This window comes from Canis lupus, chromosome 33 (assembly GCF_048164855.1).
Source record: "Canis lupus baileyi chromosome 33, mCanLup2.hap1, whole genome shotgun sequence".
Taxonomy (NCBI): Eukaryota; Metazoa; Chordata; class Mammalia; order Carnivora; family Canidae; genus Canis; species Canis lupus.
The window spans coordinates 24,082,306-24,104,278 of record NC_132870.1 but is presented as its reverse complement, the minus strand read 5'-3'; the positions used below and the strand labels follow the sequence as shown (position 1 = coordinate 24,104,278).

Genomic DNA, 21,973 nt, shown 5'->3' with positions numbered 1-21,973 from the left:
TGGTATTCTTGTGAAGTTTGCTTCCTGAAGGTAAGGGGAAGGCAAATTGACTCCTGCAGGCCAAAACCATGGGTGGCCTGTTTTTCTATGATCCCCCACCTAATAGTGCTTTGTACATTTTTAAGGTGGTGTTAAAAGAAAAAAAAATATGTGGTAGAGAACGAGTCAAAATATTTGCTATCTTTCCCTTCTCTTTTCTCTAATGAGCACTGGTTCAAAATATGCAGAATGGACGGTCCCTCTCAATCCTAATTGTTCAAAGAGGGCCTCAAGGTAAGAGGAAATTTTCTTATTTTCAGGCAAAGTTCTATTCAGTATGACAGTCAAGCTATAGTCTAGAGAGAGGAGATTATTAAAGTCATGAAAACTTTTCTCTATTATCTATGATAGAAATGAACTGGATTATCTCTCACGATACCCCGAAACTGTATAATTATGATGGAAGAATGCATATGCAAACTTCAGTACTTTATATTTGGAGAAAACACAGGGAAAACAGAAATATCAGTGTGAATAAATAATCGGACACATGCTTTTCAAAAGCTACAGAAGTCTGAAGAGCATGTTGAAGTACATATTGATATATCATTTTTAGATTAACAGAAAATAGACTTGTTTTCTGGCAATAGTTTCCACACCTCGAACCAACCCAGCTTCTCACCAGTCAGTACAATGTAATCGTGTGTGTGCTCACTTACCTTGAAACCTAGAATTCTCTTCCTTTATGCCCACTGTATATGTCAGAGTAACCTCATCAACCCCCATGCTGGACTCCTTATCTTGTTCTGTGGGTTCAGTTACTTTCCCAGAGAGGTTTACTGCCTCTCTGTCCACATTCTTGCCACAACCTTCAGAATCATTTTTAGATGGGGTGTCTATGGTTCCTAAGATAAAAGCAGAAACATCAGTTTCTTCTCAGTAAAATCTATTAAGTTATAATTTGCTGTTTCAATTGTCAGATAAAGATGGGAGGCAAGTTTACTGAAAAGGGAAAAGAAAAACTAATTTTTAAAAAAGATTTTATTTATTCATGAGAGACACACACAGAGAGAGGCAGAGACATAGGCAGAGGGAGAAGCAGGCTCCATGCAGGGAGCCTGATGTGGGACTCGATCCCGGGACTCCAGGATCACGCCCTGGGCTGAAGGCAGGCGCTTAACCGCTGAGCCACCCAGGCATCCCAAAAAACAAAAATTTAAAATTCCTTTTAAAATAGTCAAATCAGGGGTGCCTGGGTGGCTCAGTCGGTTAGGCATCTGCCTTTGGCACAGGTCATGATTCCAGGGTCCTGGGATTGAGCCCTAGGTCGGGCTCCCTGCTCACTGGGGAGTTTCCTTCTCCCTCTCCTTCTGTCTCTCCCCTTGCTCATGCTGTTTCTCTCAAATAAAGAAGTAAAATCTTAAAAAAAAAAAAGTCAAATCATAAGTAACTTGTTTTGAAGGTATTTTAAACTCTCACTTCTAAAAGACACATTTTTTTACTGAGGTATATAACTGACATAACATTATATTCATTCAGGTATTTTATATATATATAGTGTAGATTATATATATAGTATATTATACAGTATAATGATTTGATATTTTTATGTATTGTCAAATGATCACAATAATTCTAGTTAACATCAGTTAGCATGTGTAGTTACAGAATTTTTTTCTAGTGATGAGAGCCTTTAAGATCTTGAAAAATTTTTGTTTATATTTCTAAAAACTTCCATTTCATTTTGATTATTTGTGAAGGAGAAAAAATGAAATACAGCTCTTTTGTGAATTACAGGGAAGTGGATTTTTTCTTTTTTTTTTTTTTTGGTTTTTTTTTTTTTTTTTTTGGATTTTTTCTTTTAATCAATGCATGTGGAGCCCAACGTGGGGCCTGAACCCATGACCCTGAGTTGAAATCAAGAGTCAGATGCTTAACTGACTGAGCCACCTAGACATCCCAGAGAAGTGGAATTTTTAAAGTTTAAATGAAAGCAGAGGAATTACTTTTTTCCTGATGCTAATTAACCAAGCAAGTTGTTAAGACATGCTATCAAGTCACATTCTTCAGCGTGGGAGCTACTTGGTGTGCCATTTCTATGCTCCTTTCGGTCCGACCATGTCATCTGACAGGTACTATGAGAACACCTAAGTTTTGTGGGCACAACTGGCTCAAATCCTGGTTCTGCCAATAACAGATATGTGCCTTCAGTAGAATGACTGAACATTTCTGAACCTAAGTGTCCTCTGTAAAATGGGAGACACTACTATTTTCCTTACAGAGCAATCATGAAGTTTACAGTCAAAAAATGTAGAAGCACCTGACATGAAACCAGCATTCCATACCCGGGAAGGCTTTATCGTGTTACTTCTTCAATGGATACACTAGAATGGACATGTTATATAAACTATGAAGCCACGGTGTGACTACTGCAAATTAGGGGATGCATTTGATGGGAAAGACTATTTTCTATAACTCAAAGTGTCTTCAAAAGTATAGTATTTGAGGGAAAAAAAAGGGAAAGAAAAGGTAAGTTTGGCTACCTTTTTATGTTTGAATGGTCAAGTTTACATGTCCCATTTTCTTTTCTTTTATTTTATTTTATTTTTTTTGGTCCCTTTTTTTAAAAAGACTTATTTATTTATTTATTTATTTATTTATTTATTTATTTAATTTATTTATTTATGATAGACATAGAGAGAGAGAGAGAGAGAGAGAGAGAGAAAGGGGCAGAGACACAGGAGGAGGGAGAAGCAGCTTCCATGCCAGGAGCCCGATGCAGGACTCGATCCCGGGACTCCAGGATCGTGCCCTGGGCCAAAGGCAGGCGCTAAACTGCTAAGCCACCCAGGGATCCCCTACATGTCCCCTTTTAAAGCACTTCTCTTCTCCCAGTTCATGCCACTTACAAAGTAAATATGTAAGTATAAACATAGCATTGGGAACAGAATTTACACTTGCCACAGCAAATCATATTTTTTGGAAAAGTATCTTCTTAGTTTATTTACCTTTATCATTTTTTTTCCAAGATGGCAATGCTGTGATAGGTAATGATAAAAAACTTTTTGGCATTAATTTTTTTATTCTATTCTCAGTATTAAAACAAACAAACAAACAAACAAACAAACAAACCAAGGACGCCTGGGTGGCTCAGCAGTTGAGCGTCCGCCTTCGGCCCAGGGTGTGATCCTGGAGTCCCGGGATTGAGTCCCACTCCTGCATGGAGTCTGCTTCTCTCTCTGCCTATGTCTTTGTCTCTGTCTCTCTCTGTGTGTCTCTCATTATAAATAAGTAAAATCTTAAAAAAAATAAAAAAAACAACTATATTACTTACCATGTTTCATCCCGGCATTAGATTTAGTGGTTCCAGGATGGAAAGTAATTCCACCATATGTAGGAAATCCATAGTGAGGGAAACCATACCCTGAAATGGCAACCAAAATGATTAAAATCTCATGATGTTTTGTTAGTTAGTTTTTTTGTTTTGTTTTGTTTGTGTTTTACAAAGACTTAACAAAGCTTGGTGTCTTTCCCTAAGGTGAGCACAGGCTTTGGTGCGGAAAGGCAGCGTGCTGGACACAGTGCTTCCATTGAGTTAGTAAGACACATTATGAGGGATCATGGGATGATCAGAATTCCACTCTGACCAAATTTACATTTTGGAAATTCAGACAATACCCAGACTTGGGGCAGCATGCCCAGGCTTGGGGCAGCATGGAGTTCATGCTGGAGAAAGGCTCCCACTCTGTGTGGAAAGGAGAGGCTAATGGTGAGTGGTCACCAACCATACTCAGACTTGCTGACACAGAGGACCTTGAAATAACTTCTGGCGGGAAAAACTGAACCAAACAAAATACAGAAAAAAATACTGACTCCTCCAAGGAAACATGACCACATTGTTCATTCTCAGGCATTTTTGGTGGAAGCATAAACTCGTACTTAAAACTCTTTGCGGAAGCAGCTGGTATTAGATGTCATACTCTCTGACACTGTAATTTTACTTCAAAGAATCTAATTTACAAAAACAATCTGGAATAAAAGAACAGCAATATGGACAAAGGAGTTCAGTAAAAAACCAGTAAAAAACAGGAAACACATTCAAGTAAGTAATACTATGGCATGTTCACTTGATGAAATGATGCTTAAAATATTATGCTTACATAAAATTTATATTGCCATGGGGGAAATGCCTAGGTTAACCCATTAGGGGAAAAGCAGCATATATGATTCTATATACACAATCATTATTTGTTGATAATAAATAGGTATATATATATATATATATATATATATATATACACACCTATAGGTAAATAGGCTAAATACTATTTTGAGGATTGCAGCTGTGCTCATGAAAATGCAAAAAAATACATAGTATAATGTTTGCACAGAAAAAAATTGAGAAGTTACTCTTCAATGACCAGATTTTCTGTATCTTCAGACTTTCTACAATGTAGTATATATAATACGAAACCCTTCCAATATTTCCAAAGAAAACCAAGACAGTATGGAAGGGAAGAAAGGAGAAATATGCCAAAATGTTAACAGACATATTCTTTAGATAACCAGTCTAGAGTGACTTTTCTTTCCTCCTAGAGTTTCTGGTGTTATCTATGTACTGCAAAATGAACATGCATTTCTCTGTTGGGAAATTTTAGTTAATTTAATATGTCACAGCCGCTCAACCTGCAGACAGTCTGGGAAATCTAGGAAAAGAAAATTCTACCCTCTCCAATGTGAAAAGCTCTAGAAAGAGCAGCTTTAATTCATACCTGGACCCGTACTTCCAGCACCGCCTCCTCCACCACCGCTGCCAAACATGCCTCCGCCTCCAGCTCCTGCTCCACTACCGCCACCGAAACTATCTGAGAAATTAGGCATGAGCTTCTGCCGTTTCCTCTGCACTTCCTCTTTATCTGTATTTAAAGGAAGAGAAACCAGAGGAGAAAAGACTGATTCCATTCCACTACTAGCCACAGAAAGAATATTGATTCTGATGGTATTTTTAAACATCTTAAAGGGAAACAGAAATCACCCAAGGAGGAAGAGATGCCAAATTTCAAGAAGCATTATATTTATTCCAATGGATTTGAAGACTAAGAACCTGCCTCAGAGACCACAGAACAGTACACACCCAAATCCTCTCCACAACAGTTTCTGAAGTCCACAATGTCATTCAAAATAGTGAAAGACTAGATTTCCCTTCAAAGGTTAAGATACTGAAGCTACCGGAATAAGAAAAACAATATTGAGCATTTTCATTTGGTCATACACACACGATTACCAACCGACTAACATTTATAATGCATCTACATGAGCTAAGTGCTAGGGAGAAAGAGAAGTAGAAATAATGTCTTTGCTGTCAAGAACCCTCTAATATAATTTTAAGGTTGTGGAGGAAAGACTTGGAGAGATAGCACCATAATGCTATGTATGCTTAATTGATGGTGCACATCAATTTTTCCAGGAGTTTAAAGAGGGACTTTTAGGAAAGTCTCTGTGGGCTAGAAAATTCAGGTAAGGCTTCCCAGAATCAACTCTGTATCAGGGGAGGGCAATGGGAGGATTTTCTGGAAATGAGATCTAGAGGGAAAATAATGAAGGATAGATGCAAGTTGCGTGCTTCTGAGAGCTGCAGTGGATCGGTCCAGCTGAAGTTAAAGTTTAGCATGAAAAATGCCTGAGAAATGGGGCTGATTGAGACCACACTGTAGAGCTTCTGGATTGTAAACTAAGGGATTTACAAGCAGGAGAGCCACTGTGTGTTTCTGAACTAGGGGATGATGTATACTGGGTGGTATTTTAGGAAGCCTCCTCTGTCACTGGTGCATAGGACAAAATAAAGAATCAAAGTGAGAGGCAGAGACAGCACAGACTAAAGAGATGGGGGCTGTTCCTTACTGGGCAACACCATGACAATACAAGTGGGCAAACCCCAGAAATACAATGAAAGAGGGATTGGTAGTCACTGGTGACTGATGAGACTCCAGGAAAGTCTAAGACCACTACATGACTAAAATACAGTGATGCTCTCTGAGATTTTTGACTATCCAGGTCTCGACACTAGTTAGACTGTTGTCCCTCATTCCTGTAGTTGCTGTTTTTCTTTTGCTTTTCACTATCTGTTGTTCTCACCAGCCCCACTGCCTTTGTGGTCCATTATTGTGTTCTTGTTTCTTCTTTCTGTTTCTGTTTCTTTCTCTTTTCTGATCTTCCTACCATATCTTTTTTTTTTTTTTTTTTTTTTACTCCCTTTTCTCTTTTGGGCTAGAAGGGTGATGGAAGGTTTTTGTTTAAATAAATAGCCAACGTGGTGTTCTTTTTTTTCAATCTGCAGGCTGATACCTAATAATTGTCCTATTTCTGATTCTTCAATGTTGATTCTGGCCATTGTTTATGTTCAGAAAGATCTTCACTTACTTCTAAATCTGTGATTGTTCCAGTCATCTCAGGGCTCAAGAGATTTCTCCTACTGATTACCTCACAGTCACCTCAGTGCAGCTGGAAGACTGAAGAATGGAAGAGTAGGATACAGAGAAACACCCATAAAATAATCGTTTAAAAATGGATTGTATCCAGACGTGTTAGGAAGAAAGCCAATGTGGGTCAACTTGAAGAGAAAGTGCTTCCACTAGAAAGGGTTGGCCTCAAAGTGGAGAAACTTTAAATGTCCTTATCAAAGGTTTTGGACTGATTTATAAAATTTTTCCATCCATTGACTATAACCAACTAATAGTCATACTTATTACTCATCCTATAAACTGTTGATCTCACATAGAATATTAGTTCATTAGAAATATGAAATACAAGAGGGAAGCAGACAACTTCATTCATCTTCAGGGATAAATGTTATCTACTGACATATTTTCTAGCAAAGCATTTGGTATTTGCTGCTTCCTCCTTTGGACTTAGAAAACAGATGTTCACTATAAAATGGGAATTTTTGAGTCGACTTAAAAAATACCAACTATCCTATATTCATTAAGATTTCAATGTCAAGAAACTGATACAGAAAATTTCATTCTCACAAATTTTTAAATAAAAGAATCTGCAGTCTAAATTTCCCCAGAAGTGACCATGGACATTTTCCCATTGTATTCATTTATCTTTGTGGTCTGCCTTTGACAGTGGCACCATGGGTTGTACTATGAAACATCAATCTATTCTAGAAGGGACCAAAGTGGTCACTTACTATAAGCTTTCCTTTTACAGAAGAGGAAATAGAAGCTAGGATGATTAAGGGACTTGTCAGAGGTCAGGGCATGGTGAGGATCAGATCCAAAGTCTAGTCAGCTTTCCATTATATTAGGCTGCCATTCTTTGGGAAATGCCCCCAAAATATCTCTGCTTCCCTCCCCCCACACCCTGTCCACCCCTCACTTTAAAGATTTTATTCATTTACTTAAAAGAGAGGGTGAGCAGGAGGGAGATGGAGAGAGAATCTGATGCCGACTCCATGCCCAGTGTAGTGCCCCATGTGGGGCTTGATCCCATGATCGCAAGATCACCACCTGAATCGCAACCAAGAGTCGGACACCTAACTCACTGAGCCACCAAGGGGTTCCTCTGTTTCTTTTAATAACTGGTGATTATGATAATAGTTTAGTTCACAAACTATTATCTAGATGCACTTTTAGTTTTTACCCCTTTTTGCTATGTGTATGCCTTAAAAGGACTTCATTCTCATTTCCAGGTTCTAAGTATTCTAGTAAAGATGTCTGCATTCCTTTCATAATTTAAATATTATGATTACATTTCTTCTGAATCTTTGTCTTTTCAGACTGAAAAATCACATGGTCTTTTTTGCTTACACACAGCAGTTCCTCAACTCTCTTCTTCCCTTTTCAATCATCCCTCTCTCATTATTTTAATTGTCTTCCCTAAACCCAACCATCTTCATGAAGTTTGTATGAGGTATAATGTCAATAACCATACAGGGTGCAGAGTTCTGGGCTGGCTATAAAATAAAAAGGAATATGTTATATTTCTTTGCTTGATGTCCTCCTTGATGGCACCCAAGAAGTTACTAGCCAGCCCAACTTGGATGAGGATGGCAACTTGGTCAGTCAATCAATAAGTCACCTTTCATATTTACAAGAGCCAGGATATGGAAGCAGTCCAAGTGTCCATTGATTAATGAATGGATAAAGATGGTGTGTGTGTGTGTGATAATACACACATATATAAAATGGAATATTATTCAGCCATAAATAAGAATGAAATCTTGCCTTCTGCAACAACATGGATGGAGCTAGAGAGCATTATGCTATACGATATAAGTCAGTCAGAGAGAGACAAATATACGATTATATGATTTCACTCATGTGGAATTTAACAAAACAAACAAGCAAAGAAAAAGTAAAGAGAGAGAGAAATAAATCAAGAAACAGACTTTTAATTACAGAGAACAAACTGATGGTTACCAGAGGGGAGGTATGTTGGGGTGATGATGAAATAGGTGATGGGGATTAAGGAGAGCACTTGCTGTGATGAGCACTGGGTGATGTATGGAAGTGTTGAATCACTACATCGTACACCTGAAACTAATATTACACTGCATGTTAACTACTGTAATTAAAATAAAAACCTTAAAAAAATAAGTCAGCTTTCAGATATATCTCAGCATCTACCATATGACATATATTAAGGGGTGCCTGGCTGGAACAGTCAGTAGAGCACACACATATCTCTTGATCTCAGCATCGTAAATTCAAGCCCCACATGGGCGTAGAGCCTACTTAAAAAAAAAAAAAAAAAAAAATATATATATATATATATATATATATGATTTATTTTGTTCTAGATGTTGGAAATGCAGCAATGAACATGAAAGACCAAATCTGTGACTTAAAGAAAATTTTTCCTATTGGAGATGGAAGAAGACAATAGATATATAAATTAATAGATAAGAAAAAAAATAGATAAGACAATTTTACATATTGATAAAAATGATGAATAATACAAAATTAGGTAATGACATAGGGAGGGACTGCAGGTGCTGGAGCAGTAAAAGGTGTGTCTAATAACTTCTAAAAAATGTATACTATGATTCCCTGGGTTGTATAGTTTGGATTCACTTTCATACATTCACTCTTATATTAAATGGCCTGCTACTTTTCTGACCAGTCATATGCCTAGTGTGATAATTGCTCTTTGTGATTATTTCATCTTGGGATTTTATAATCCAGACAGTTTTACTTACTAAGGTAATTTGTTACCTTCAATAAAACATTTCTAGTCTCACACTACTTATCACAATGTATTTTGGCCATTCTTTCTGTGGAGCTCAACTTCTAATTCTTTATTTTTCCAGATGGTTCATCTTATTTGTTTGTATTACATGGAGCTTTTAGTCAATGACAGTCTGAAAGTGTTTGAAGCATGCAGGTGGGGATTTTGAACTTTCAGGAGACCCCATTCTTTAACCCCAACATCTGATAAATCCTATTACGGATGAATGTCTGAACATGCCCCTGCTGCATCTTACTCTTTTGATGAACAGATACTACTGGAAAAGGTAGACAGGCAGCCTAGAAACCAAGCTCAGCTTTGTAAGTTTCTAGGCTCATACATGTGTAGATAATCTTGGTATCCTTTTAAAATATAATCCTCTGTGTTGAGAAGAACTGACATTATGTTAAGACATATTTTAGGAGAAGAAATCTATTTTTTCCCTCAGAAAGTCCCCCCAAATTAGCCATATTTCTCTTCTGTATCTATTAAAGAAGAGTGTTTAATTGAAAGCAGTGATTTTCATCTGCAGCATCTGGAAGACCTCGGGCTGTTGCTGGGTGGAGAAATAAGGGTAGATGGGCTTCTGGGAAGGCTGAATGGGTTGGCTCCCCACTTCCACTTTAACCAGAGGCCATCAGGCAAATGTCCTGGGATTTTGCATGAAATTTTATGTGGATGGGGGAAAAAAAGGCTCTTCTGTTGACAATGTTTTCACACCATGGTAATGGAATGCACTATCAATTGGGTCCATCAGTGGACAGGTCATAACCTTTGAAAAGAAACAAGAACTCATGGAATTATCTTCTAAATGCCTCTGCCACAACACAAATTCTAGGAAAAGCACCTCTCTTCAAGGAATACGCATCACATGTTTTTATCACAGGATCCAACACCCACGTGGATCATCACTATGGCACCTTTGTGGCTTCAGATGCCAGTCAGGATGTGCCCTGTAATAATCATTTCATTGACCTCCCCCTGTGACCTCCCTCTAATCCAGGGATTTCTGATTTTGTTTGTGCTAGGACTCCTTTTTCAGTCCTGCGAAGTCTATGGATCTCTTCTCAGAATCATAGTTGTATATGTAAAATACAAAATAGGATTATAAAGAAAGCTGATTATATCAAAGTCCATTTCTTAACTTTAAAGACCCCCGCCCCTCCTTGGGAGTCACTGGATCTAGGTTAAGAAATATCTTTGAACAATTATCTCATTTAGGAGTCTATCACACTCATTCTGAGAGGATTCTCAATGCTGAATTTCCCACCCTGCCCTCTGGATTTCCAGTCCTATCTTTTGATTGGCTTGTTAGGAATTTGCCAGAGGAACCTAAAATGCAACATATTTTAAATTGAGGTCCTTCTTTGCCTACTCAAACCTACTTTTTTGCTCCCTTGATTGTTTCATCAACTCAACCACATAACAATTGTCCTAGGCCGGGATTCCTCAAACCATCTATGATTCCCCAATTTTTCCTTCACCTCCTACCTCAACCAGCATCTGGGTCTTCTTGACACCACCTTCTCCTTTCATTCTTTGCACTAATATCTTTATGAACCTCACCATTTCTCACGTGGACTCTTGCATTACTCTTTGGACTTGTCTGTTGGACTTGTACTCCTTATCTGCTGCCCAGATGGTCTCAGTGTCCACAGAAGGAAGTCAGAGCCAACATTCCAAATCCAAACAGGCCTGGTCATTACCCTCTCCAGAGTCAATCAGAGCTCTCAGCTGCCAATCACAGTACTTCTGAGCCTGGCCCTGGCCTTCAGTGGTCCATTCTGGTGCTCACAAGGCTCACTTCTTTCTGAACAAACACTAATTGTTTGGCTCCTCTAGTCCACTAAGCCCAGGAAACCCTTTTCCTTCCTTGTTTCTCACACAACTACTGAAATACACTGGCCCCCCTTTACCCCCACCTGGGCTGAAGGACCTTGAAGAAACTGACTTCTTCATGGCTTCTTTCAAATCAACAGTCCTCAGCAGTCTCATATGTGTTTGTGGATGCTTCTCTTTGGAGCTTATCAAAATCATAATTCACATTATAACTATGCATGGAGACTATTCTTTCCCCTTCTTGGGGTATCTTTTGTGAGGAAAAGATTGGTGCTTCATTCATTTTTATGGTTCCACACTGCATGGTGGCTGAGTCTCCTGTTCTATTGCCTGAGGCCAGTTGATGGAATGGCTGATTCTCCTGAATAGGAAGCTATCATTCCATCTCAGCTGCCTGAACCCCAAGATCCTCAACAAATGACAGACTCTCAGATTCAAAGACCAATTCTCAAATATCTAAATCTCATACAAGTTTGGTAAAAAAAAAAAAAAAAAAAAATAGCATTGTTTTGAAAGGCTGGACTTAATTCCATGAACCCCAAAATAGTATATCACTTCTCTCTTCCCTAAAAATAAGTACCATGGGTCCAGGGGCCAATTCCTAGGAAGTCATTCAAAGGAAGTGGCTAACAGATCTTTTCTAATCAGCTTTGTTCTTTAATGGGAACAAGCACAAGTATGTAAGCAACCAAGTTACCTTTGATTTCAGGGTAGTAGAGAAAAGGTTTGGGTTCACTAGTTTCCAAATCAGATTTCCTCCGAAGCTGGACGAACACAGAGGCTGGTTTTGTGATGTTGACATCTTTATACTTTGGCGTTTTGAAGACAATGGCAAACTGCAGGATACAAAGATCCAAATGTTGGGGTAGGCCCACTTTTTCCCCCCAGCAATGCTACTCATTAAATGTATTCTTTATGCCCAATGTTTAGACATATTTACTAAAAAATACAGCAACCTAGAGAAAGTTACAAACCCAGAATTCTATACTCATACATTGTGACACAATGGCATTCACTGAAAATTCTCCTTGCCACCCCTAGCACTCCAATCCAGGCAATTCCTACTGTGAGCCTGCTCCCAGAGGGAAACACGACACCTTATTAATTCCTTTTGTATTCTCCCAAAGTTTCTTTATGCATATGCAAACATGAACATTCTTTTTTATATCCACTTTGTTTTATATCTTTAAAAAAATTTAATGTTATACTTCTGAGATTTTTTCCATATTAGTTCATAGATTACTCATTCTCTTTAATAAGTGCATAATACTCCGTCACACAATACACCATTATTTAATTGGCCACTTCCTGATGTACATTTGGATTGCTTCCAACTTTGGGGAGTGGAAATAGTATTTCTCAATCACTCAGAGTGATTAAGATGGGATACAGCATTTTCATTTCTTAGTCATATACTCAGTTGTCACTGGGAACTCTTGATTGATTATGAGGATATCAGCCTCAAGTAGCAGACTCTTCCTTTCAGTGCTTTTCATTAGAACATCTCATTAAGAGATCTCATCATAATTACTCTGGTGAACACTTAATGCACCAGCTGTGTCCCCTCAAAATTCATATGCTGAAGCCCTAACCCTTAGTGTGGCTATATCTGGAGAAAGAGCTTTTATGGAAGTAATTAAGGTTAAATGAGGTCATGAGGGTAGGGTTGTGACTGGACAAGATTTTAGTGTTCTTATAGGAAGAGACACCAAGAGCTTACTTACTCTCTTCTCTCTGCCATGTGGGGACACAGCCAGAAGGTGGCTGTCTGCATGCCAGGAGAAGAAAGCTCTCACCAGGAACCGACCCTGTCGGGCCTTGATCTGGGACTTCTAGCCTCCAGAACTGTGACGAAATAAATTTCCGTTGCTTAATACACCCAGTCGATGGCATTTTGTTATGGCAGTCTGAACAGACTAATGCAAATACTTAAAATAGTTCCACTAAAGGATCCAAGGGCCATTGCCTAAAGGTTAGGTGATCAGACACCCAAATGAAATGTCTTGACAAGGTCTCAGAGCCAGTGGTCTAAGGCCTTGCTCATAATTCTATGGTAGATAACTTATCTGGAAAACCTTCAAGAGTCTTAAAAATAGTATCCTTTTATGCAAATTAAATAAATATTTATGATTTTTTTTTCTTTTTTGTACATGGAAATTAAGCACTGAACTTCAACAGGACAGAAAATGAAAAATCATCACCATCACCATAATCCACTTACTTGTCTATGAACATCTGTGGGGGAAAAATCCCCAAATCCTTCCCAGATCCCACCATTTTCTTCCTCTTCATAAAATCGAATCTGGATGTCATCTGCAAACAATCACATTTAGGTATATAATTTCACATGGAGAAATAATATTTATAAGCCTGCTGTTTCCAGATTCTACCTACTATGTATTTAAACTTAAAAAAAACAATTAATATGAAAGATACTTTTAAAACCTTTTAAAATGTTCACAAATTACTGAATTTTTTTGTTACCACACTAATGGATCTTGAGTTTCATTTACATTCAAAGAATACTAGATTTACCTCTTCAATCTGCCTTTTCTCTTACTTAGTCTTTTTGACCTTCCCACTTTCCATCACTAGCCCAATTCACTCCTGAGAAATATGAAGGATACTGAGGAGTATTATAATCCCCAAAGGTGGTTCAAACTCCATATGGATCTACATAATAATATTTAACTTATATGAAGTTAAAGTTAAGTATACTTAGTAAAGTATACTATATGGCAGGCACTATTTTAAGTGATTTATATGTACACATTAACTGATTTCATCTTCACAATAACTGCAATGCAGGTATACTATTAATATCTTCATTTTGCGGAAGAGAAACTGTAGTCCATGGAGGTTAAGTGACTTATCCAAAGTTGAATAGCTAGTAAATGGAGAAGTCAGAATTTGAACACAGATTCCAGGCTCATAAACATATTCTATGCTGCTTCCCTATGATACTTTTTCAGTCCATACTGACAAGTTGTTAAAAATATTGTATCAGTCAAGTTCCTTTGGATGAGATTAGAATGCCTAAATTTTACACTTCTGTCATGGATTCTACTTCTGCAGAAATATCATAATATAACTCAGATTGGCATCTCCCTGGCTTCACTTCTCATTTTTATAGGAAGGACTGCACTATTGACTTATGAAAACTAAGTTCATATTTCTATTTAAATAGAATTTACAGGCAGCCCAGGTGGCTCAGCGGTTTAGCGCCGCCTTTAGCCTGGGCGTGATCCTGGAGCGCCGGGATCGAGTCCCACATCGGACTCCCCGCATGGAGCCTGCTTCTCCCTCTGCCTGTGTCCCTGCCTCTCTCTCTCTCTCTCTCTGTGTCTCTCATGAATAAATAAATAAAATCTTTAAAAAATAAATAAATAAATAGAATTTTAGGAATATTAGGGTTAGATAAAACATCTCATTAGCTCCTGGTCAATTCCTTTGCCTTCAGGTAGGACTAAACTGGACCTAGTTATTCAGACTCTTCAAGCCAGGTACAAGATTTTTTTTTTTTTTTTTAATTTTTATTTATTTATGATAGTCACACAGAGAGAGAGAGAGAGGCAGAGACACAGGCAGAGGGAGAAGCAGGCTCCATGCACCGGGAGCCTGACGTGGGATTCGATCCCGGGTCTCCAGGATCACGCCCGGGGCCAAAGGCAGGCGCTAAACCGCTGCGCCACCCAGGGATCCCAGGTACAAGATTTTTCTTAATGAGCCATTCCAATGTAATGATGATGATTAAGAATCACATTCATAAGCAAAGGTACTCAGATTGTGTTTACTCATTGAATGTACACATATTACTGGATAGAATGGGTTAAAAGAAGGCTGATACCAGATTATGCAGAGACAGTGGAAACTTTTTTTTGGATAAAGATACATATACCTTTACCTTAAAATATGATCCCATCTTTTTCTGACTTTTTAATCTCGGGCCATTTTCCTCAAATGATAATGTTCTTTCTTTTTTTTTTTTTTAAGCCATCATTCTTTTATTTAGTAGCTATATTTTCAGTTATGCATTCTTTACTTTGAAAACGCTCACCACTTTGTCGTGAGTAGAACTTTATTATACTATTCTATTACTGTATTTTAAAAATGAGCTGTTTGAGAAAATACTACAATCGCTTTCAGCTTTTGCTTATTTATAAATCTTGTACCATTGCTAATGAAAGGTAAATGCCAAGAACCTCTTCTGAAAGTGAAAATTATGAGAAATATGCTCTGAGAATTTCCCCATAGTCCTTATTCTCTTTTTCTTAATTGACATCAGAGTGTCACATGAAAGTTTTGGAGAAGCCCTCTCAGTGTTGCAATGAAGCCTTATAAGATAAATTAAATTAACAATTTTATACTATATAAAATATTATTTATTCTGTGTGGCATGTGTGTGTGAAACATGGGCTATTACTCATTTATTTTAGTTTAACTAAGTTCAGATGCCAAAGTTTAAAGTATAGAAATATTAAAATGTCACTGATTACAATGATCACTATTTTTTTTTATTTCGTTTTAAAATTAATTAGTCAGCTTAAAAAAAACCCACAGACACACTTGGAAGAGGTGAAATGTGTACATTTTTTAAAAGAGTTCCATGTAGAAAAGGGATATTACTGAATCTACTGCCAAAAAGTGACTTACAGACACACTCAGAATTACATTCCACATCTTGAGATGGGAGCATATATTTACCTTTCTGAACCTTGTCACAGAGAAGATAAATTTCTTCCCCTCCTGTTACGCATCCAGCTGTCCTGTCCATTCTTACAATTTTCAAGTTGGACGCATTGGGGGCTTCTGATCACAGGAGAAAAACAACAACATCACAATTTATTCTCAGCTTCATAAGTCAATCTCTTATGGGAAACCCAGCCCTTAGCACACATTAACCAAAACAAAGTTCAAATAGGTTATCGTGGTGAGCATTGAGCAATGTATAAAACTGTCAAATCAATATGTTCTATGTGTAAAAGGAATATGATACTGTTATGTTAATTATACTTTAATTAAAGAAATAAACTGATGTCTTCACTTACATTGCTTTAACAAGGATACAAATAAAAAAGCTTCTGGAAGTCCTCAGAAGTCCTCACTTCTTGAACATGGATCATTCATTACTACCCAAACAGACTAGGCAGAAAGGAACAGTATTTGTGTCTCCCACTAAGACAGTAAGAAAGATTCATACAGAAAGAGAAAGAACTTTTCTGATGTTTCAGGAAGTACCAAGCCAATGGATTTGTGGAATTTCATGTAGGTCAAGACCTTCAATTATTTCCATGTTACCGATAGGCTGTTTACAAGAGTCTTCAAAATTTAGAAAAAGTACAATTTTCTTAAGCTACTCATACATTCTTATTTTACAGAAAAGAAAAAGGCAGAGGTTATAGTTCTTTTCCCCAGACTAAATTAGAATTCTGTGTGGTTGGGGCAAAAGTTTCTTGTGGTAATAGTATAAAGCTTCCTTTTTTTTTTTTTTTCCTCCCACAGCTGCATTTTAAGGTGATCTTTAGTATACAAGTCTACATCATTTTATAACTCTTTCACTTCCCTTCAAACTTGTTTAAATTAAAGAAATTGGCCAGTTGTTGTACTTGGGGCATGGAGTTTTCTACTTAGACCAAATTCTATAAACTTTCAGTGAGCCTAAGTACCACACTTGCAGGCTTCTTTGATTTGTTTAATAAATCCCATGCATACCAAACAAGAAATGTGCATGATAAAGGTTGAAGACCATGGTAAAACTCTTAAAAAGTTCTAGGAACTACAGACTGAAATAGAATTTTGAAGTCACATGCTGTTCACACTACTCATTTGGTTAACATGTAGTTCTTATCTTGTTAAAAGCTAGAACATGCAAGTACAAAGATGGATGAGAATAATAGTTGTTTTTATTAACATCTCTTTAGAGCCTCAACAAAAAATATTGAAGTGTTTTTCTAGGAACACTAATAATATATCCTCATGGAAAAAAATTCATAAATAATAAAAGATTTGCCATCATCAAATGGCATGTGAAAGACTAGCATGCACATTTGAGAAAGGAGAACCACATTTATTGCTCACCTCATAACATTCACTTTTAATCTAGACGTCAACTTTTCCAGCTAGATTTTAGTATTCCCATTTGTAGATGACAAATGTGAGGCTCCAAATGATTTAGTTACTTGCCCTGGGACTCTGAGCTAGTAAGTAACTGCCAGGGCTGGGTTGAAAGTCTGTACTTGACACTATACCAAGCTGCCTCCAATTAGAAGTCAAGGACTCACTGCTGTCGTAGATGGCATCTGACACTACGGGTTCCAGGCGCCTTGTGAAGCTGCCGGTGCTATCTGGAAGAAAAGCTGTAAACATGAGCCGCACCACACTGAGGTCCATCTCCTTTGTCTGCTGAAGAGCTGCCTGGCGGATGATCTCCTTTTCCCGATCTGGGACCATACAGCACAGCGCATTCGTGCCCAGGGAAAGAGTAAAGCATGAATGTTTTAATAAGATGTCTTTATAAAGCCCAAATAAAGAATAAAAATTGAAAATAAAAACCTGTTTTTTTCTTTTGAAATTATTTGTATTGCTAATAAAATTTTAAAAATGGTTTCATGTATGTCATCCAAATTAAAGGTATCCAGAGAAGCCCTCCCTGTATTTTCTGTGAATATAGTGAAATAGTGAAAACTGTCCTCCACTGGCTCTCTCCTTTCTTATCTTCTCCTGAATTCTCCTTTTTCTCCCTACAAGACATTACAGCTGAAGCCACAAAAGATGTGATGCCACAATAAGCTGATTAGGCATCAGCTGTATTGTGAAATGTGAAAATAAGTATTCCAAAAGCTCCCTAGCACAGGGACCATGTTCCTTTCACCATGCCTCGCACAGTGCCTGGCACATAGGAAGTACTCAAAAAGTGCTTCTGGAGAAACTGAGTAGCTCCATTGCATCAGACTCCTTCCTCGCCTCCTGATGGAGCTTCGTGCTGATGGATCTAGCTGTATTTAACTCATAGTGTCACCAAAGGTGGTGAGTACTGTTAAAGAGCTACAAGTGAAGAGAGATGGAATTACAAAGGAGGGAAGAACCCAGAGGCTTTGGAGCAGAAGAGACATATGCTCTATATCTTGAAGGGCTGGTACAACTTGAACTTATGAAAGCGGTACATAAAGGCATTCCAGGAAGAGGGAACAGCAAAAACAGAAAGAATATGCCAAGGTGAGGAAGTGAGAATTCCTGGTGCTTCTACGGAATAATTCAGTTTGATGTGAAGGGGTGTAGTAGGAAAGAGCATTGGAAATGCACATGGGGCCAGGTCTTGAAAGGCCTAAAATGCCAGCTTACTGAATTTGGATTTTGTAGGCAGCAGGGAGATACTGAGCAGTGGTGTGGCAGGGGCTTTTGAAAGATTCATCTGGCCACAGGGTGCAAACTGGTTCAGAGGTGGAGATGGATAGCAGCAGAGCAAGAAAAACAGAGTGGGCAGTGAAACTTGCTAGAAAGAGGACAGAAGAGTGGAGCTACAGACTGGAGATACAGCATAAGCAAGGAGGAGGATTCAAAGTTGATGTGAAGGTTTTGAGTCTGGATGTCAGAATGTGTTTAGTGAAATAACAGTGATTGGTTTGGGGTCGCCTGAGTATCGGATGACAACAGGGTGACCAGACTAATGGACAACATGTAAAAGCAGCAATGGCACAGGTGGGTAGGACAAGGATTGGGGCTGAAAGAAAAAAATATAGATAAAAGCAGGAAAACATAAAATCTTAGCATTTTTACAAGAAAAAGAATAGTTTATGATGTGCCTGAAGAGTACGAAGAGACCAAAGAGGTTCCTTCTAAGAAGGTGAATAGCAGGAGGTAAAATGGCAGGAAACTAAAACAGAGGAACTAAGTGTTGAATTATGAGTTGGTTTTGACAGGCTGAAGAGGGCAGGGTACGTGCTTTAGGTAGGTAGAGGAAGACACATACAAAGGTGTGAAGATGTATCAGGTGTTCAGAGGGAGCTGATGAGGAGAGGAGGTACATGGTGCAATTGGAGGTAAAGCTGGAAAAGCTGGCTGGGGCCAAACTGAGTGAGGGCTTGGTAAACTAGGCCACGGAGGCACAGATTTTATTCTAGAAAATAGCAGGATGCCATCAAAGGTTTCTGAGCAGGGAAAGTGGGGTAGCAGCTTGAGGTACGGTCTGGGACATACGGAAGAGTGTGTGGTCTACACACGAGCAAAGGAGAGCCTGACCTCAGGGGACCGAAGTGGGGAGAGGAGGCTCACCTGTAAGCTGCCGGTCTCCTCCGCCTTCCGCTTGCAGATAGGCGAGATCCGGATGCACCAAAAGGCCAGGATTGTAGCCCTTCGTACATGCCTCTGTCATTCGTGCTTCCAGTGTTTCAAATACTTTTTTCTTTGTCACATGAAGTATACCCAGGTTTGCAAAGCTGGAGAAAAAGCAGTAACAGCAACAACCATCACCAAAAGTTAGGCAGTCGATAACAAAGAGTCCAGTTTTCCATTAGCACGGTGGCTTTTAAAAGATTCCACAGGCCCTTGGTTGCTGGAGCCCACACTATAATCAAACACCTTACTATTTCTGCAGTGGAACATATAAGGTAGACTCACCAAATGGAATAATAAAGACTATAAATCACTGCACATCAGGTCAGATTGGGTTTTGCCACCAAATGAGTCTGGCAAACTGAGCAAAATCTTTTGGTTTTCAGGGTTTATTACACTTTCAAATGATTAAGGGAGTGGGGTACACACACACACACACACACACACACACACATTTTAGTAAGGAAGTTTTACCCAGTCTCATTTTAAAGTATTTTCTAGGAGAGTTGTTTAAATTTTTTAAAAAAATTCTGAATATGGTAGTAACTTATCTAGTTTTTTGTTTTTCGTTTTTTAATTTATTTTTTATTTTTTTGTTTGTTTGTTTTGTTTTGTTTTAAAGAATAAGAGGAATGGGCAGCCTGGGTGGCTCAGCGGTTTAGCGCTGCCTTCAGCCCAGGGCCTGATCCTGGAGTCCCGGGATCGAGTCCCTCATTGGGCTCCCTGCATGAAGCCTGCTTCTCCCTCTGCCTGTGTCTCTGTCTCTTTCTCTCTCTCTCTCTCTCTCTGTCTCTCATGAATAAATAAATAAAATCTTAAAAAAAAATAAAGAGGAATGTTTTATTTGGAAGGATTTTTTTTTTCTTTTTTCATTTGGATCATCCTTGGGTTTCTAGATGGGATTTAAATGGAGTGCCATTTCCTCTTTGGTTATCTGTAAGGATGGAATTATTTATTACTACTATAATGCCATCCAATTCTTACATGGATTCAGGATGGAGAACCTTTTATCTTATGAAGCCTACATACCTTTTGGGCAAAAACATGTTAATAAGCTAAAAGTAAGTTAAGGGATCTCAAAGAAAAAATATGAAATACTTCAGCCATTCATTTAAAAAATATGAAACACACATACATGAAACAAAATAAAAATGTCCTTTACCAACGAGACTTGTTCATTAAACAAATATTTGTTCAGCTCCATAATTTAGAAGGTAGTAAGTGTTACCAAGAAAAATAAGTTAGGGATGGAGAAAAGGAAAGGCAGTAATAGAAGATACGATGTTTTAAAATAGGGAGAGGTCAGAAAAAGCCTCATTGAAAAGATGGCAACTGAGCAAAGACTTTAAGAGAGTGAGGGAAAAGATGTGGATATATGAAGAACAGTATCAAGACAGAAGGAATAGCAAATGCAAAGACCCTGAGGTCAGACATGACTGGTGTTTTCAAAAGATAACAATGGCAAGGAGGCCAAAGTTGCTGGAGGAAAATCAACAAGAGGTCAGTAGTAATTGAAAAGTTCAAAGAGGTAACTGGGGGCACAGATCTTTTAAAGCCTTACAAGCTTTTCAAAAACTTTTCTTTTGCTCTGGCTTTTACCCAGAAAGAAAGAAAGAAAAAAGATTAGTAATGGAAAGGCAGAAATAGGGGTACCTGGGTGGCTCAGATGGTTAAGTGTCGCCTTTCGCTCAGGTTATGATCTCCAGGTCCTGGGATCTAGCCCATGTCGGGCTCCCAACTCAGCGGGGAGTCTGCTTCTCCCTCCCCCTCTGACTCTCCCTTGCCTCTCCCCTTGCTTGTGCTCCTTCTCTCTCTCTCTCTCTCTCTCAAATGAATAAATAAAATCTTAAAAAAAGGAAAGACAAAAATATTATGACAACTGGACTAGATGAAACAAAGAATAAGATACTGCATGAATGATGAACTACGGGAAGAAAATATAGGAGGTGAAGGCAGAATGAGATGAGCATTCATACAGAGGTCCAGGGACACAATGAGAAACGTGTCCAGACAGTGATAGAAAAAAGTAGGACATGAACTAGCATGATGTATAAATTTGTCAAATCACTATCTTGTGTACCTGAAACTAATGTAACTGTGTGTCAGCTACACTAAAACAAATAAATAAATAAATAAATAGTTAAAATATCTGAGATACACAAAGAAGAAAATAGACCAAAAGAATATAAGCTTCCAAGGTCAAAGATCTCCAATGTCTAGAACAGTGCTTGTCATATGAGTGTCTAATAAATGTCAGTTGAATTAATGAATGCATGAATACAGCACAGAAAAATATGCAACATGACATACTGATATGTATGGAAGCAGAGGCAGTTTTTCTGAAACGACACCTTCATCTTTTGGCCTTTTAGGCTGTACTCCTACACAGAACATCCACAACTACCTATATATAGGTAGTAAGAGTGACAAACACCTATGTTACACTTTACACTTTGCCATTTTGAAAGTAATTTTAATGTATATTATTTAACTAATCCTTGTGAAAAGGGCATCAGCCTTATGTGAATAATTTCTTTATTCTGATAATAAATGAAACAATACAGAAGCCAATCTTCTGTTTCAGTTAGTGATG

At 38.2% G+C, this 21,973-nt stretch overlaps 1 protein-coding gene across 4 annotated transcripts in view; it reads right to left on the bottom strand.

Moving 5' to 3' along the window:
• The window catches only part of NFKB1 (nuclear factor kappa B subunit 1), a 118,338-nt gene that overhangs the window by 20,748 nt on the left and 75,617 nt on the right, over positions 1–21,973 (bottom strand). For all 4 annotated transcript variants that reach the window (XM_072810464.1, XM_072810465.1, XM_072810466.1 and 1 more), the window contains 8 exons: positions 19,321–19,484; positions 17,331–17,489; positions 15,754–15,858; positions 13,271–13,362; positions 11,747–11,885; positions 4,752–4,895; positions 3,314–3,403; positions 699–884 (listed from right to left, as the gene is read on the bottom strand). In XM_072810464.1, the coding sequence (XP_072666565.1) occupies positions 699–884; positions 3,314–3,403; positions 4,752–4,895; positions 11,747–11,885; positions 13,271–13,362; positions 15,754–15,858; positions 17,331–17,489; positions 19,321–19,484 (1,079 nt within the window). The remainder of the gene's footprint in view (positions 1–698; positions 885–3,313; positions 3,404–4,751; positions 4,896–11,746; positions 11,886–13,270; positions 13,363–15,753; positions 15,859–17,330; positions 17,490–19,320; positions 19,485–21,973) is intronic.